General features: G+C 40.5%; 1 protein-coding gene across 3 annotated transcripts in view; it reads right to left on the bottom strand.

The window, feature by feature from the left end:
• The window catches only part of CCDC88C (coiled-coil domain containing 88C), a 98,146-nt gene that overhangs the window by 37,897 nt on the left and 40,896 nt on the right, over positions 1 to 19,353 (bottom strand). For all 3 annotated transcript variants that reach the window (XM_053945590.1, XM_053945592.1, XM_053945591.1), the window contains exons 5-11: positions 12,298 to 12,356; positions 10,626 to 10,709; positions 9,221 to 9,361; positions 8,334 to 8,518; positions 7,719 to 7,800; positions 7,116 to 7,274; positions 693 to 839 (exon numbers count right to left, since the gene is read on the bottom strand). In XM_053945590.1, coding sequence (XP_053801565.1) covers positions 693 to 839; positions 7,116 to 7,274; positions 7,719 to 7,800; positions 8,334 to 8,518; positions 9,221 to 9,361; positions 10,626 to 10,709; positions 12,298 to 12,356 — 857 coding nt within the window. The remainder of the gene's footprint in view (positions 1 to 692; positions 840 to 7,115; positions 7,275 to 7,718; positions 7,801 to 8,333; positions 8,519 to 9,220; positions 9,362 to 10,625; positions 10,710 to 12,297; positions 12,357 to 19,353) is intronic.

Genomic DNA, 19,353 nt, shown 5'->3' with positions numbered 1-19,353 from the left:
TTGCTCACAAGAGAGGTGCCCCATCCCTCTGATCATCTTGGAGACCCTCCTCTGGACTCACTCCAGTAGGTGCACATCCTTCCTGTGCGGGGACCCCAGAGCTGGATGCAGCACTGCAGGTGGGGTCTCAGCAGAGGGAAGTGGAGGGACAGAATCCCCTCCCTCACTCTGCTGCCCACTGCTTCGGATGCAGCCCAGGACACATTTGGCTTTCTGTGCTGCAAGTGCACATTGCTGGGTCATGTCCAACCTCTCATCCACCAGCACCCCAAAGTCCTTCTAAGCAGGGCTGCTCTGATCTGTTCATCTCCAGCCTCTGTTGATACCAGAGTGCAGCACCTTGAACTAGATCTTGTTCAACCACATGAGATTTCCACGGGCCCACTGCTTGTCCAGGTCCCTCTGGATGGCCATCCCATCCTTTGGGTGTGTCAATCACACCACTCTGCTTGGTGACACCTGTAAATCCACTGACAGTGCACTTGACCCCTTTAACAATGTCATAAATGACAAAGATATTAAGTAACACTGGTCCCAATATGGATCCCTGAGGGACAGCCCTTGTCACTGATGTGCATCGAGATTCAGTCATCCCATACAGCATCCTCCACATTTTTATTTCCAACAGAACCTGTTGTAAGGATAAAAATGGAAGTTAAAAAAATTAGCATAATGAAAAAGTAAGTGCATACCAGCTCTACATCATGAAGTTTGGATTTCAACTGCAAATTTTCCTTCTCTAATTCATGCAACTTATCACCACGAGCTCTTGCCATGGTTAGCTGTTCTTCTAGCATGGCCTTTGTTTCAATTAATACAATGTTGTCTTCTCTTAATTCCTAGAGAAAAAAAGTAACATTGTTAATTTCTTACTGACTTTGATTTTGATAAAGTGACATTGCAAAAAACAAGAAGGAAATCTGACATGTTTGTTTCATAGAAAAACTTAATATTTTAACGAGAGATTATAGTATTTTTTATTACCTTTGAGTCACTATGCAAGTAAATCTAATATTTCTTAGGGTTTTTTTCCTGAATTTTACAAGCTTAACAGAGTTTCTTTTGCTTTATATGAGGCTAGATCAAAAGGTGTACACAAAAAAGCAACTGTTCAATTCCACTGTTATAATTCCTCTGCCAATTCATCATAATTCCTTGTCTTCCTAGCTTCAAATTACATTATTTACTTTCAAGGGATGGAGAACAGTATCCATCAGTACATTCAAGATCCACATTCCTGTTTCAGTACACTCATGTACAGATGTTTGTTTAATAAAGTTTCTCTCTCTCTCATGAACAGAATTTTAATTCACTTGAACAGCAGAAGTTGTTTTATACTTAGCACTTAACACTCCCTGCCACTTCTCCACTAAACACATGAGCATGAACTGCACAAGCCATGTTGCTTACTCATTAGAGCTTTTGGATCTGGTTTTACTGAGTAGAAGTTTAATTTATCACTTTTTTGTAGCCACAGCATTAGAAACAGGTGAATCATACTGCACTGCAACTGTTCCTTGCAAATGAGAAATCAAATTAAACTCTGCTCATTCAAGTATCTTATTCTAGAAACATGAAATAGCCAAAGCATGAAATCTGGCCATGAAATTGTTGGTCATGTTTTAAACACATTTATCAAAAATGTCTCATTTTAAACTATAATACCTCACTGCTAGCTTTTACTTTAGTTGATCCTCAGATAAGTCTTGAGTCCAAGACAATTGTTCTATGGCAGGAATGCATCAACATTTCAAAGATTAAATGGATACAGTAAGGAATTTTCCCCAGATAAGTTACAACTGGGCAAGGAGCAGATTGATTCTCTACAGAAACTTCATCATTCTCTCCCCATCCACTCTGCTGTTCCAATGAAATATGCAAAACCAGAAAATGTGCAAACAGGACAAAATGCTAGACAAGTTTATTCCTGGATAACTGACTTCAAATGTGATGTCTCTGCTGACACAGTGGTCATGTCTGGTCTCTCAGACCACAAGCATCCAAACCAAGTAGATTCCTGAAAGGTCACCAGGCATGAGCAAATCACTTTCACAACTTAATCAGTAACTACCTTCTCATTTTTTGGGGTGTAATCAGCCTTAAGCCACCTTATATAAGCTCATTTATTTAAAAAGCAAACAAAAAAGAAAAAAAAGAAGAAGAAAAAGAAAGAAGATAGATATAAAGAATGAGTTAAGAGTATCTGATGACAGCCACTGCCCCTGCCTTTTGGTACTACAGGGGGCCATCATTTAAAAGCCTTTCATAAGCATAGTTGTTTATTGCAGCTTGACTGTGTATGGCATAATATGGAAAGTCTGCCACATGCAGTACTATACTGCCCTTGATCTCTCAGTGGGTCAGCTACCACGTTGCAAATCATGAGAGAAAAAATTTCCCTACTATAGCAGCATTAAAAGGACAAGTATGTCAGTGTTTGTGAAGAGGTTCACCTGCAATTAAAACGTCTGAGCATGCAAGTAACTAAAATAACAATAATACTGAAACACTAAGGTTACAGAACCTGCATTTTGGGCCAAGTCTGATCTAACAGGGTCACTTCAGGGTGGGCAAACTTAAAAGGCTGACACTGAACAAATGACAGACCAGAAGAAGTACATGGCACAAAAACTGCTGGATGTTATGGAAGCTGCCAGAATATCTGTAATGAAACAGCAACGTGCCAAGAGTTTACTTTGCTAGATCACCACACTCAATCTGGACCACAGCCCTAAGAACTAAAGTGGTGTCTGACCTCAAAGACATGACCTCATAACTATCCTTAAAACTGCCTACCAAGCAAGAACTAGTTATTTTAGTGTCTCATCAAGAGCCAAACTATGTGCCAAGGACATACACATATGCAGGCTCTGGTACAAACCACAAACTGGTAGGAGCTGCAGTATATGGAAAACTGAAGCACTTTCCATTGAGCACCCAGGATGGGCAGTCATGCCAGTTCAAAGTAGCTCTGATGAAATATATAATTAATAACCAGGTGGAAATGCCTGCTGTGACAAGGTAGACATTGCTCATTCTCAGATCACCATGATCTGAGGTTGTCTTAATATTGAAAAGTTAATATAATTTAAATAATTAGACCATAGGCGCTTTGTAGAGTTACATCTCAAGGCCTGGGAGGAAAAACTGTCCTAACTAAAACACGTCAGCACTAACATCTCCAGCAACTTCTCCCAGAAGTTGCTGGAATAACACAGCTGACCTAAAAATCTAACTGGCTACAAATCACACTTGTTAGACAGTCAGCAGGTGGTGGTCATGGGATGGTGCTGCTTCCACTGGAATTAAAGTTCATTTTTACTTGAATGAACAAATTCACCAACATTATTTTATAAGTTTATTTGAAAATCAGCAACAAAAAGAGTTGGCTGAGAATTTTTTTTGTTTAATACATTGAGTATAACTCAGCTTTTGCATTTTTTAAATTAATTATGTATTGTGGTTTGATGCCCTATCAACTGTAACCTGAAATAGCTTTAAGAATGGGCACTGTGCATTCAGATGGTTACAATTAACTCTGGGGATAAGTGGTTGCACAAACAGGGTGTGTTGCCACTGGGAAACATTTTCAGAAACTAAAGTAGCAATGAGATTGTTTAAATCTGAAAAAAAAAAAAAAAAGAATTTTCACAGGCATCTGGACCCAATTCAAACCCTTGCCTTCAGGCAATTCAGAAGCTGTTGCTACTGAGCCATAACACAGTTAACATCTTGTGACAATCAAACATTGAACACTCATATACAAGACATGCCTTTGCTTTTATTTTTTTTTTAATTGACAAGAGACTCCTCCCATCATCCTGCACAGAAATTTGATTATGATAAGAAGGAGAACAACTGGGCAAAGCATACTTCTTGGCCTTAGAAAATAATCTCATCTCATGGAACAGCAAAAGGTTCAGTGGAGATGAATTCTGGAAGGGAGCTTTGCACTGCAGAAAAGCACCTCAGTGGAGGAAGCCCTGCACCGAGCTGCTCCTTCACATTCACAGTTGTGACCTCGATAAGTAACCCCAGCAGGAAGGCTCCAAAGGACATTCATGCTCCTTGAACGATGGTTCAATTAAAATGTCACTCTTGAACAATTTGCCAAGACATACAGAGAAGGAAAAACACCACACAAGCCTTAAATGTGTTACATTGACATACAGATTTCAACCTTTTGCACTCCTCCTGCAATACCAGGAAGGAAAAGATTTTAAGGGCTCATTTAATAGCTTTCTGCATTGATGCACAACATTAAATCCTCTTTTTCTTCTCACCTACCAATCTGGCACTGCTTATTAACAACCCTGTCAAGACCCTATGAGCCCTAAGGTATCACATTACCACAGAAAAGTGGCTGATGCTGAACACACCTACATTTTTACTGTGTGCTCTGGATAATTTATTCAGGTCTTAAAGGTTAGAGCTTAGCAAGCCATTGGCAACCAGTAAATGCCAGGAAATGAATAATCACTGTACTGTCTAGAGGTAAAAATCTCTACCATGTTACATCCCTGAACAAATCTAAGCAGAGACCCCAGACATTAATTCTTCTTTCAGAGGGGCAGAGGACTCGAACGAGATTTGACAGAAAACTAAAGCCAAGTGGAAAGCTGGATACTACCTAGTATGCACAGCCTTTGTGCTACTCTATGACCACAAAAACACAGAACAGGGCCCTGTGGAATCCTCTGAATGCACCAGCCTCAGACCAAAGGAGTTTGCCTGCTGCTCAATGCTGTCAGTCCACAGCTGAGGCAAAATTTGATCAATGATGCAAGAGGGAGTGGTGAGAATGTGAAACCCGCTGTCTATTCTAAACCACATAGCGCCCTGCACACAGCTGTGCAATCCTGTTGCCCGTTAGAAAAGCTCAGCTCCTACAAAAGTGACTTTTGCTAAAGGCTACACGATGGCTCCAAATTAGACATGTGCCAGACTGATGGGAAATATTCCTAGTCCCACTACTATATTTGTGCTGGTTATGGCTGGGGTAGGCCAAATGGCTAGTAAGGGGCTGTAGTTTAGATTTGGCTGAACACAGCGTTAATACAGAGATGTTTTTCTTATTGCTGAGTAGGGCTCACACAGAGCAAAGGCCTTTTTTGCTTTCTGTGCTGCCATGATGGCAAGGAAGTTGGGGGTCCATAGGAAACTGGGAGGAGACACAGCCAGGACAGGTGACTCAAACTGACCAAAGGGATATTCCAGACCATACGGCATAACACTCAGTATATAAAGTGGGAAGAAGAAGGAGGAAGGGGAGGACATTTGGAGTGATTGTGTTTCACTTTCCAAGTCACCATTACCTATGATGGGGCTCTGCTCTCCTGGAGATGGCTGAACACATGCCTGCCCATGTGAAGCAGTGAATTAATTCCTTGGTGTCCTTTGCTTGTGCGTGTGGCTTTTGCTTTTCCTATTAAACCTTTTTTATCTAAACCCACGAGTTTTCCAGCATTTGCCTTTCCAATTTGCTCTCTCATCTCACTGGTAGGGAGTGAGTGAGTGAGTGAGTGAGTGAGTGAGTGAGTGAGTGAGTGAGTGAGTGAAGCTTGGCTGCTGGCTGGGGTTAAACCATGACAATTTTGCAGGGAGGTATCACTAATCTCTGACATTCTACAGTTCCATCAAAACCTGACAGGATGGAAGAGAGAGCAAGGAGAGTTAGAAGAAATTTGAAACTAAAGTGAAGGTCTCTTAACTGAATGCTATGTTAATCAAGATTAGCAGTGCAGGACATGCAGACAGCAGTGCAGGAAACTGCTGGCTCTGGGACAGTCAAGAAGGCTACTCCCTTGATCTCAAATGAAGGGGACACAAAAACTCCTCTCTGAGCTCCAGGTAAATTATCTGAGCAGCAGGTAAAGCTAAGCACCTCCAGTGCACAGCCAGAAGGAGAACAACAAGATGGCTCACTGATAGCCAGTGTGCCAGGGTAGAGCATGACTGATTTGCCAGCTTGAAGGAGGAAAACAGAGAGAGGCAGAGCTTCATTCTTCCTAATGCAAACTGGGAATTACCGAGAGGCAAGACAGGCTTTTGCAGTCTATTACTACATTAAATAGCCATCCATTTTAGTGAACCTATTCAGAAGAAGCAGCAGCTAGCTGCCCCCTTAGGTTAAAAAAGGGGAAAAAATAACCTACAGAGTGGAGTTTTTAGAGCAGAAAAATAAGGTCTCTGCTCTCAGCCAGAGGCCTGGCAACATCACTCTTCTACCTCAGACTTGGAATTTTATCTAATTATAGTGAGGCTGTCAATTACCAAACCTCCATTTGGTTCACCAGTCTGGATATTTATTTGACCTTGGCTGAAGTGTTATGTATGTGGATTACTGGGAGTTTTGGTGTGAATTCCTCAAAAAACTGAAAGAACAGAAAGTAAGAGCAGTCCTACCTAAATTTAACATCAGCCATGCTGAGCCAATGAGTATGGCCAGATGATCTCTAAGGTCTTTTGCAACTTAATTCAATAAATAATTCCAGGATGGGCATAGCTGCAGGTGACTAAGCAACTGACAGTACTGGAACAAACCCACACACTTCTCATTGACATATCCCACTCATGACACTAGGGAGGATCCAAATTTTTTCTCCTTTCTACTACAAGTAACAGTTGCAAAAGAGGTAGCTAGAATTTGTCATCTGAGGTCATCCTTAAAAATGCCATTTTAACAACAGTTTCATCTGCTACAAAACCCTAAGGAAAAATAACCAGACATTAACTTAACTAATTTAAAAATGCTATTTAAAATATTTGTCCAAGGAACAACTTTGGAACAGAGAGAATTTACCTAAAGCTAAACTAAAGATCTGGACTCTAAGAAAAGCATCCAGAAAAGGTCTGTCCTGTTTAGCTACATAATGCTGAACTAAGAAGAGTTCTTTAAAACAAATGAGCATTTATTTTGTGTGCACCAAGTACTTCCTCTACTGAAAAGTTTTAATAATGCTCAGTCAATAGCTATGATGTAGGTTATGAAACTTCTGCTTGCTCTGATGTTCTGCTACGGTCAGCTCAATGACAAATGACACACGAACCGGTAACACAACAAAAGCCAAACATTAAGGATTACTCAGCAAATCTTTCTCCTAATTTTCACTTGCCTCCATGCGAGCTTTGTAGAACTCCACATCGTGAAGTTTCTCTTTGCAGCGAACCAGCTCCATCTCGAGCCTCTCCACGCGGTTTGCCCTCTCTCTCAGAGAATCGAGCTCGTCTCTGTAGGCTCGTGCAGAGCGAGCATCTGAGGCAAGGTGCATGTTCTGCGAGGGATAAGCAGGGAAAAAAATCTCAGCTAATACTTTTAAGCATGTACTTTAAACTTTATTTTTTTGTATTTACTTACTGATTGTAAGCATAAACAAATAGTATTCATCTGGTTAAGGAGTAAGAATTCTCCCAGTAGCCAGTAAATTCTCTACAAGACAGAGAGGCTCTTCAGCCTGTTGGACCTCTGATATTACTAATGCCTGATGCTGCATAAGCTTCAGGCACTACTAGGCTGTTTGCAAGCTGAACAGATGAGACTGCTCTCAACAGTTAAGTGGGAAGCACATCACGGCTATGCCACAATCTTTAAACAGCTTGCTGGACTAAGTTGATTTCCTCATTATAAAACAGGCATAATAGCAATTTTAGCCTCACACTGAAACAGGATTTTTTTTTTTAATAGGGAAAACTGTCACAGTAAAACAAGCCCATCTCACCTCTTGCTTTATTTTTTGCAGCTCTAGGGTGAGCTGCTCAACTTCATGTTTAGAATCTGCAAGCTGCTCAGACTTCTCTTCCCTGAAAAGGATTAAAAAAATTTTAGTAATTGTTTTTCTTTCTTGAAACAATATTGATTATATGGACACTGCCAGGAATCTGTAATGGAAGAGAAAAAAATCTCCCAGCATATTCTTTGTTATGACAGATTTATCATTTTCTCATGATACTATACACATATCATGGATCTGAATTTGCAACTCTATTTTTATACTAAGTTCCTTGTTCAAATCTCATTGGTGCACCAGCTGTCAGAGATAGCTTCCACTTGAAGTTAAAAAGCAGAGCTAGCAGTTGGTATTTTGAAGGGGGGAAGAGAGAGATGAGACACAAAAAAGAAGAATGGAAGTAGTCTTCACTCTACATTTAGAGGCCAATTATGAAAGAATAAAATATGGAAGACACTACTACCTTCCTACTGCTCTGATTTGAAAGCTGATTCTGAGAGCTCCTATAGAAGCCAGTGTACTGGAGCCAATAGGCTCCTGCATTTTCAGGATGTACAAGATTTAATATGCAAGTCTCTCTAGAAGCACAAAATAATGGAGACTTACAGCTCCTGACGGATTCTTCTCAATTTAGCCTTTGTGTCTGCCAGCTCAACTGCAAGGTGCTGCTTTTCTTCATTAGAAAGAGGGTTTGCAGGGTTTGGTGAAGAATCTGGACTTGGTACTTTCAGAGGGCTTGGTGGTTGCTGAGACTGCAGATAATCTCTCTCTTGAGTGAGATCTACAATGACCTGGAAATACAGAAGACTATGTAGTGCCAAGAGATAAGTATTGTATTTATACATTGATTTAAAAATACTTAAAAATTATTTTTCAATTTGGGAAATTATTAGTCTGGCATGATACAGAATTCAAGTGACAGCCAGGAGTGAAGATTACACAGGAGAGGAAAGGAATCTCCATTATGCTCCACCCACTGAAACATTCCCCTTCCAATACTCAAAATAAGTAGTCTGTTTCCCTTAAAGAATTCATAAAAACCTGTAACAACTAACTGTTTCAACTAACACAATTGCACTCAAAAGCATGACAGAAGATTAACAGGCTAAAGAAGAAGAGAAGGCTTCTCCAGAGATGTGAAGGGGAAGGAACTGATGAATCAAAAAAGCTAGAAGACAATGGAGCCTAATGGCTAGATGCCAACAGAGAGGCCAGCAAGCACTGCCTGAACAACGGGACAGACATGCAGACACATTTGGTCTCCACTTCATGGAGAGACTGCTCAACTCCTGTTTACCAATCATTTTGCCACATCTTAGTGCTTACACAAGAATCAATGGAAAAGTCAAAATCTTTCTACAAATTTTCAGAGGTGTAGTAGAAAGGTCCAGAAGAAATAGAAACCTAGTGTACAAACAAGACACAAGAGAAGGAATGGAGCCCACAACTGCTGCTTCTCATGAGCTCTATATGGCAGAGATATGTCCTCATACTTCTGTGCATTCATCTCTCTCATCAATGAGCCTCCTGAGGTGGAAAACCATATTCCTGGAGAGAGACTCTAGTTCTTCTGGGGCCATATCTGGGAGCTCCAGCCACTGCAAGTCAAAGACATTCTCCTGATTGTGAGTCACCTAGGAATAGGAACAAAAAAGTATGTCCTTCCACTGGTTGAGTTGAAAATTTGTTCACCGTATATGCAGCATCCCCCCGTTTTAAAAAACAAATCCATTTTATCAAATCCAGGCTGAAAATAATAAATGCAACTACTTTAACTGTAACACTAGCCAGAAATTTTTGGTACTTACATTTTTTATAATTATTAAATCTGATTTTTAAAAGTGATCAGATAAATATTATGATCAATAGTATGTGCACTTGCATATTAGAAATGTGCAGCTGTCTTACTGACCCAGAGGTGATTTCCACACAGAAGGGACTAATCTCACACTGAACATTACTAAGAAGAATCCCTGATATCAATGAATTTGCAATTTTCAGCTGATAGAGCTGGGAGGAGCTGTATCAGCTGCAGAAATACCTCTGGTTGCTGCTAGCAGTGTAACTTTCAACTGTTACCCTACCTGAACTGATTTACTCTGAATCATTTAGCAGAAACATCAGGCAAGTCTCTCAAGCTCAGTTAATAACTGTTCCAGCTTTTATTATAACCATGTGCTTAGCTCATCACAATTTTTTTCTTTCCTAAAAATGAACTGGTTTTTGAATGTTAAGAAAAATGTTCCTGTCTTAAGACTTTCCCTATTTGTTCCTCAAATTTGAGTGTACCAGGCTTTCTACACCTGCATGCACTGACACTAACACATTCCCAGTGAGGGGCACTTCCACTTGGTTCTCCAAAGTAAGAGACCTTCTGTATTCTTTGGTAAGCCTATCTATATTCATTCCTTCTTCTGAAACCTTAGAAATCCAAGAATGCTTGTCATTGGATCAAACACCTTTTTAAACAGAGCATATGTCCAATTTCAGCTCCTCAAGACCATCTAGCTCAGAGGCCACTGTGTGAAGCAAGTCATTGGCAGGCTGTGTCACCTCCCACAGGGCCTGGGGACTGTGCAGTTTCTAAGGCACACATACATTTTGTCAATATTGCACATGGATCCTTACAACTCCTTCTGCATAACCTGTAAGTAGCAAGCAAGGCATTTACCACTGCATCTCTTTAAAAGACCACTGAGCCAAGTAATGATCCTAACACTAGTCTTACAGTTTTCATCTCACAGTTTGAGTGCAGCAGCATATTCCATTTTCTTTTTTGTGAAGTTTATTAATTCATTATGAAACCCTAAGCATTAACATTTTATAGCAAAAAAAATTCCTGTTAAGTCAAGGAAGGGAGAGATACAACACCAAAATTGACAATACTAAGAATCCTACCTCTTGAATGTGTGACACAATGGCAGCTTGGGTTTCAATATCCAGTTGTTTTATTCTGTCAATAAATTCTTCTTTTCTTTCACACTGTTAAAAGAAAGCACACCCTGAAACAGTGCTACATACCCTAAAACTTACTACTTCATTTTTCATTTAAATTTTAAAAAAACCCCAAACTCAAACAACCTACACTGCTAAGAAAAAACTGTTCAAGATCTACATTTTGTCACACTAGAAGGTATAACACTTCACTGTTCCATATGGAACATGAACCAAATTATGCATTAAATTATTTAAACTTTTTAGTCAGTACAATCAAGACTAAGTTAAATGGCTGATTTTGCTCTTAAAAACAAGTTCAACATGCAATGTGATGAAGAGGTGGTGAAACAGCCAGAGGAAATCATCACAGCTTCGTTAATGGAGCTGCAAAAATGTAAACCTTCATTTACACTGCATCATTTAACCTGTCTGCTTTGCTGTTTGCATTTTGTTTGGTTTTGGCAATGAAAAGAGATGCATCACTATAGATACTATTTACACCAACACCCAATGTTGTTTGTTGGACTAAATCAACATATGCTTTAGATAAAAAAGGGGAAACATTCTGGATAAAAATGAGTGACATTTCAGACAAACAGATTTTAGTAAATCTTTTATTTAAGGCTTTAGAAGAGGCAGACATCTGCTATCTCTATGTCTGTGACTGTGCACAAAGATCGTTACCGCCTTCTTGTAACAACACTGCACTGTGAAGAACTTAAGCAGTGTTTAAAAGGGTTTTTTAAAACTCATTTACAGTGTCCTTCTGGGGCCTGGTTCTGAGACTCAACCATTTACTTCCTTGAGAAGAACCTCAGACCAGCAAATGAGGACTGAGGATGCTCAGCAGCCAAAACAATTCTTTGTGCTGCAATGCAACACTAACATAGTTCAGAGCCACAATAGATAGACAGCTTTACCCTGACATAATTGAGCTGACATAGCTGAGCAGGATAAGTGTCCCAAGGCATGGCAAAAACACAGTGCAGACCTACAAACAAGGTCAATTATCAGCAAAGGCCTGCCTGCAACAAGGCCATTGTTTACTGCCTCAGAGGTTTGGTGAGCAGAACACTGATTTCTTTATCTGGTAACTGCTGTGCATTTCTCCAGAGTTTCCCATATACATTGTCTCTCTATTTAAACAAATGTCACATAAAGATCTCCACACTAATATACAACGTATCTATTAATCTGGTATTTTTGACACATAATATTAAATCAAAATATTGCACAAATAAAATCATGATTCATTAAACAAATGTTTAGACTTGTTAAACTATTTGTTTGGCATCAACATGTACTGTTCCACTTTGTATTTTAAAACAGTAAGAAAATAAACCAACAACAATCTTGATATCAAGAACACTGTTCAAAACTTATCTCATCCCACTGTGTTATCAAAGTTAAAAAGTACACATCCTGTGTCTGATTAAGCACTGGCAACAAATAGAGGCTACTGCTATCACACAGTGTGCTTCCTCTCCCCTGCATTTCTTTCCTTCACATACTGTGTTTCTCATAATTTAGTTCACGAGCTGTCTTGAGTTCAAGATTTGTTCATACAGCACTGATCTTTGGGTAGATTTTCTCATTACAGGAAAAAAAAACCTTAATTTCCATGAATTATTACCTGTACAGCACATCCCAGAACCAACAACAGCAGCTTCTTGATTTCATCCATACTTTTACCTGGAGAGGAAAAAAAGTCATCAGCACATATGTATAACAGATAAGTATTTGGAAGTGATCTTTTCCAAAATATGTGCCTAAAACAAGAAACCTTTGAGGAAGTGCCTGAACAATATCTATATGCCTATTATAAAGTTACCATATTTTCTATGTAACAATGCAGTTCTTATGGATTAGTTTAAAATCCCAAATCCAGCAAGACATTTTCCCTTGATGTGCTATCCTCACCTATAATTTTCTAAGGCTTTTCTGATCACTATATCACAAAAAAAAAAATCCTTTAAATAGTTCAATGCATATGTCTAATGCTTGTCTCTTGTGCTGTGATTAACAAGGGTGCAAAAAAGCCCAACAAACCACCAACAGCTCCCCCTCCTCCATAAAAGCCCATCAAAATAAAACAAAAACACCATGGACGAAGCAAAGGAGGGTTACTCACAAAGAACTTGCCCTAAATTCTTCTGTAAAACAGTTGCCACTCAGACTTCCCAAAGCTGAATACCATTCTGTGCATATAAATTCTCTCAGAGAGATAGATGTTTCAGCAAGTAAGTTCTGCCCGTTCTGCATCAAAGCCTGTTGGCACTTTGAAGCTAAAGCCCATGTGGTAAGAGGGCAGAGAATGAGGGATGTCTGAGGGATACTGACCATATGCTGGGAGCCGTGGGGAGAGGAGACACAGCCCGTGCTGCTGCAGGGAGTCCTGCTGTGACCAGCAGCCCTGCCAGCATTTCCCACTGTTAGGAGAGAGAAAGCCTCAAGTTCCTCAAGGGGAACTGGTGCAGCTTAGAACCAGCTTGTTCCAACAAAATTTATGTGGATTGTTGGAAGGTGAAGGAAATTATGTATGTCAAGGTAAGACAAAGGGCAAGACAAAGAGGGCAGAAGGAAGGCAAGGAGTTTCAATGAGAAAACACCTTTGCAGAGCTAGGTTCAGGAAAAGCCTGTCCTTATCCACGCTGGGGGAAGATGAGGAAAGAGAAACAAAGAAACAAAACAGGCCACATAGAGATTTCTCTCATCACATTTGCATTCTTCCTGAGCGTGTAATTGTGGGACTAATGCTTTCATTTTATACCCTGATTTAATTGGCTGCTCAATTGCTCCTATCACTAAATAGATACTAATTTCTGAGTGCAACTGTGCTCTTCCACCAACATCATGCCCTTGTGAGGCTGCCCTGGCAGCAAGTCAGAGGCATGTGCAGGACCCAAGGCCAGGGAAGGGGAGTTAATCTGACTCATCAATTAAGCTGCCACAGCCCCACAGCTGCACAAAGGCACTGACCTAAATTACCACGGGGGTTTCTGCCATTCCCACAACCTTGCAAGCCAGCACAGCCACGTGCAGGCAGCTTAGGAAGTAACTTGTTTCCTGATTTCTGGGCACACAAACATCCTAAACCAGTCTTTAAACATACCTACACAATTTAACAACTTTTAGGTATGTTCATTTTTATAATGACTCAAGAATGCCCTACAATATAATCAGTAGACTGCATGAATGAACACTACAATTCTCAATATCCAGGTCCTGCATTAGTTACCATTAAGATCTTGCAAGCAGAAATTCTTCTCTTCAACAAGAACAGCCATCTTTAAGACATGATAGCTCACACTTCACCCTGTAAATGCAAGCTTATTCCTCTGCAGAATATTTAAAATCTGGTTTTGAAAGCCATAGAATCATTCTTACTCTTCTCCCTGTATGCAGCAGCACACAAGGCCTCCTCTTTCCTGAAAAGTTTCAATTTAATATACAAATTCCATTTCAGTCTGTGAAAGTCTGATAGTTCTGTAGGAATCTCAATGACACAATCTTAAGCATAGACAATGACACAAAATCCTTCACCAACAGCAAAAAAAGTCTGTTATTTCATGAACAGTTCCTTTGAGGGCCCTACTGGGAGACTATTAGTTTGGACAAAAGGTATTTTTTCAAGAATTTGAGTTCTCAGTAGTTTCAGCACTGGGTTTCATTCTACATAGGCTTCAAAGCAGTACAGACCAGGTACTAAATGCAGAGCATACCTGTGGGACCCAAAAGCAAGTCATTAAGTTATGGAGAGCAAGTGACATGAGCATGTCCTCTCATTGACCTACACCTACTCAGGCAGAACATCTCCATGGAGAAACTGAAGGGGTCAGACTGCTTGCTCTGGGTCATGGCAGACACAAGATCTAATCCTTGTGTGCTCTGGGCACCTTCATCTGTCAACCATAAATTCCAACCTGTGCACCCTAGCATCCCAATTCTCATTGGGGTGAGCACAGTGGCTTGAAATCTCTTATTTTAGAAAACACCAGGGCAACTTTCCAACTGTGACAGCATCTATACCATCCTAAAGACAAGTGAGCCACTTAAGGCCATTCAAACCACACCCTACCTCTCTCTGCACCAAGGCTTTGCTATTTTCTCAGTGAGGTAACAGATGGGCATTGGTGTTGCTGCATGACCCTGTGAGGTGAAATATCTTTGGCTATTACAGCAAAGTAACTTACCAAGGTCAACCCTGGTCTCCCAACAGGGACTGAACTTCCCTGGAAATAACCCTTTGAGTGAGACCTTACCCCACTCCAGTCCTCCCATGAGGAAGTGAAGAGGAGGCAGACATAGCAATCCATGGCAGGGATGGACAAGCTAGAGTTTATAGAAAGAGTGAGAAATTAACACTTGAGATAATAATGAATTGCTAGTTTCTTAATGTTTTAAGTATAGCATTTGGCAGTCTGCTCTCTCCCCTGGCAGTTTGCAGTGAAAATTTAGCTGTCAGGATTATTCCAAGGTTTCCTTTTCAATAAATTTTTCTGTGCTTGTAGACAAGCTACATCATGTAATAAAAGTGAGCCTGTACTACATACAAGAAGCACTTCTAAGGCTTAAAGGTCCACTGAGCAGATATACCAGCCACACAAGTGTTTCAGAAGATCATGTATGATTAAAAGTTCCATTCCTTGGGCTTTCATTCAGAAGTTGTTTCCCATGGGGAGGAGACAGTTTGTTGACATAAAGGCACTCCCAGATCACTCATTCTCAAGCTAGGTTTGAATAACATTTTAAAGCCTTGTAGAATAACACTATTTACAGAAGATATTTAGCAAAAATAGGGTATGAGTATAAAAAAACCTCTCTACCAACCTCAAGTGCTTTAGAGAGAGTTTTCAATTAAACTTCAAAACAAGCCAGGAAGGGATTAATTACCCCTCTGCCCTTTCATCTCACCCACAGGAGAGCTGAGCTACCACACACTTCAGTGGAATGCCCAGGGTGACAAAGTGAGTCAGAAGCACTTCTAGGACTATTACAGAGTGCCAGAGTGAAGTTCTACATTCCAGACAGTGCCTCTGTCCTGCAAGGCATGCTGAAGAAAAGCAAGTGACCTTCCTCCCTGATTCAATCATGCCTTCTAAACAGTTTTCATGTTTTTCAAAAAGCTTTATTTGTGCCAATTTATAAGATGGTAAAGCTCCTTGTGCAACCCCACAAGCAGGAATGTGCTGCCTCCCCTATGCTGGCTCACTGGGATGACACAAATCCTTCCCAGACAGCTGGGAAGAAAGTCTGCTGAGTCTACTCATGCTTATTAGCTGATCTTACCAAGACGCTGTCCTCCTGTGACATTTCGGTCTAGGGTAGCTCCTTGCAGAGAGTTACCCACAAGAAAAACGGACAATAGGCAAACTATCACTTATGAGAAAGGTGCTAATTAAGAAATAAACACTTTTCTTTTACTCCTTGTCTTAAAATTCCAGGGCAGCTGCTCTCGGCCCCATGTTTGTGCTGCAAGGGAGCCAGCCAGCCACCTGGAGCATTTGCAGAATGCCCATCTGCTCCCAGTCATGAGAGTGGTCCAGCAGGTTTCCTGGAAAATAAAGGAAGGGAAAGCCCAGACACGACTTGTGCAGCCTGGGAGCCTCCCTGTGCCAGAGCCAGAAGATCTCTCTGCTCTCATGGGGCTGGAGGCTGGGAAACAGATGGCAGGACTCAGGGAGAAGGCGGGCAGAGGGATTAGGAGATGCAATAACAAAAAAAGGAGGATCAAGGTACAGAAAGAACACAAACAATGAAAAAAAATGAAAGGGGGATGGGAAGATATCAGAGGAAATGGGAACAAGAGGGTCTGAGTAAGTGCAATTTTGGGGATGTGCTGCCTGTTTCTCCATATCTCTACTGTGATGTTACTCCATCCAGCACAGGAGAGGGAGTGCCACACGCAGCAGCTGGAGAGTGTGGAGAGAATGTGGGGAGGGTGAAACACCAACTGCTGTTTTTCCCAACTCCAGCAACATCCTCAGTGAGAAATGCCTGAATGCTAAATTTACACTATTGAGGCAGTGTTTTGTTATTAACTTGGTATTTTATGAACCGTTGTGCCTCTGGAGGACTGTGAAACAAAATGAGGAAGGAAATCATACATGAAACATACCCAAGAGAGAGTAGACTTTTACAATTTTAATGAAAACTAGTTTTCTATAGACACTTGTTAAGCAGGACCTTTGGGGTCTCTCATTTACAAACTTAATATGTGATTTGAAAAGTGTATATAAATATCAAAGTTTTTTGAAGGGATAGAAATGAGCCTATTTTAGGCAAGTAATACCTCATTTCCATCCTTGATCTAAAACAAGCTAAAGTCTCTCCCTCCTCATAATTATGATTGTTCCAAAAGATTAACTGCCGTAAGAGTCTAAGTACACTCACTAACTGTGTAAAACTAAGAATGTCTAGAAATGGAGAAATTTAAAAATTCATCTAAATGGAGGTTCTCAACCATTACTGATATTCCCTGTGTGGCCACATGAATGAGTGGCCATTTATAAGGCATGCTAAAACCAGACATAATATGAAAAAGTGATTACAGCAATGTCATAGATGATAAGTAGGCTGATGATTCTTATTGAACACAGGGGGATTTGTGGTGCAGTAATGAATTGAAAAATCTGCTCAGCAAGAAAAAGAATTGAGAAGAGACAGAAATTAAGAGGAAATTTAATGGTCGTAGCTGTCTACCACACAGTGCAGTGAAGAAAATAAATCCTCTGACATCAGCTGCATCATTCTCCAAGTCAAATTCCTGGGAAATTTTTTTAAATCCTTTAACTAAACTTTCAAGTTTATTTTTAGCTCCCTATATTCTAGAAAAAAGTCAAGCCTTCATCTTCTAACAAATATTTCTGGTATTTTTATGCCCTTAGACAAATAAAGTACGCAAATTCGCCATGACCTGGGACCAAATTGTTTAGAAAACATGAAAGTGAGTAAATAAAGCTCATAAACCCAGCAGACATGTGCCTTTTCCTATGCAAAAGCACAAGTGCTACTTCATTTTTTGTGATGGCAGTTCTGTTTTTCCAATAATCTCATGTTCAAAGCAGAGCTGCAGAAGCCCTCAGCAGTCCCAACTGGTGAGTGCCAAATGGGAACTGAATAGCAAGAACAGCATTCACAGCCTCAGCGCAGTTCAGTTTATCATTTAATGCCTGTAACACAACACCCCTTTTGGCTCTGTTTTAGAAGGCAAAAGTAAAATTCCTGAAAAGCATGCATAGCAAAACATCACATGGGGTTGTTACAAGAAATAAGTCACTGAAATTGTACACAGTGCATCACAACCTAATGGCTCTCTGGTCTTGGACTTGTGGAGACAATACAGTCATTAAGAGCCTTCCCAGCTCAAACAGTACAAAGCAATACTGGATTTGTTCCAGGAATGTGACTGTGGGATTGATTCTTCTTCCTCTGATCAAGAAGGACTTTTCAGTGAGATAACTTAGCTACTGGATGGGGAAGACAAAACTGGGGTTTCATCACTGCCTCACTAAGAGAGAATCTTTGTTTTGCTTGTTTTTCCCCTCCTAAGTGTTCCTGCCTTCCTCTGACTCCTCTCTGCACAGAGAGTAACAAAGATATCACCTGGTCATCACTCACACTGCTCATCACAGCCTATTCCTTCATTCAGCTTTTTGCGTCGGCTTTACTACCTTTGCCTCAGCCATCTCATTCCTGCTCCCTCTTTCCGAGCTTCCTGTTAGCTCTCAGCCAGGTTCTTCTTCCTGAGGGAAGTTCTAGTTCTCCACTTCTCTAACCATTTCTCCTGCACATCTCACCAGTGAATGCCTACCCAAGAGTAAGATTAAGATGAGCTTTTCAGACACTCCTCCTTAAACACATTCTTAAAAGCAAATATATCTGGAGTCTTCCTTTGCTCACCACCTTCTTCTGTCGTGTCTAAGCTGCGACTGGTTCTCAAAAATCATTATATAATATGGCTAAATAAAAAATTTTGGGGTTTTTTGCACACATACCCCACCAGTTTTAGATGTTACAATCCAGAAGTTACATTTTTGCATTTTTTATCCTTTCTTCTCATGTTCTGTCCAAATAATGCCAGTGATCAGTCAGTGCAATGGGGAAAAGAAAATTTAAAAGATCGCATAAAACAAACAACCACAAACAAATAAACAAAACCAAAACCAAACCAAAATCCCAAACCACCACATTTTAAAAGATCTCAAAGAGAAGAAAGTTTTCTGGTTGTAATTAAAGGATGTAGAAGACAGGAACACATGTATGATCAGTGTCTTTCCTGTAACAGACACAGGTACTTTCCTCAAAGAGAGATCTGAGGTGCTGACAAAAGCCAGCAGGCCAACGATAGCAAATTATAGCTGAATACAGGACAGCTTTCAAATGTGCATTTTCCCAGGAACCAAAACTGTATTTACCACAGTATGAGTCTCCTGCCAGCTGTCGCTCAGGAATGGCTGTGACAAGAAACCAGCCAGCCTTTCCCATTGACACTTAGCCAGCAGAGATACTGCCTTGCTGGCCCAGACACTTCTATTCAGAAGCACTCCTGATGCCACAGAGTCCATTGCCCATATGACCGACAAGAACAACAGCTCTTGTCTTTTGACTTTCTTCCTTGCCCATAACAGTAGCCTGTACAGTCCAATTAAGACTTGCAGACTTTATTCTGCTTGCTGAAGAACTGGAT

This window comes from Vidua chalybeata, chromosome 6 (assembly GCF_026979565.1).
Source record: "Vidua chalybeata isolate OUT-0048 chromosome 6, bVidCha1 merged haplotype, whole genome shotgun sequence".
Taxonomy (NCBI): domain Eukaryota; kingdom Metazoa; phylum Chordata; class Aves; order Passeriformes; family Viduidae; genus Vidua; species Vidua chalybeata.
This window is presented reverse-complemented; position numbering and strand designations above follow the sequence as displayed.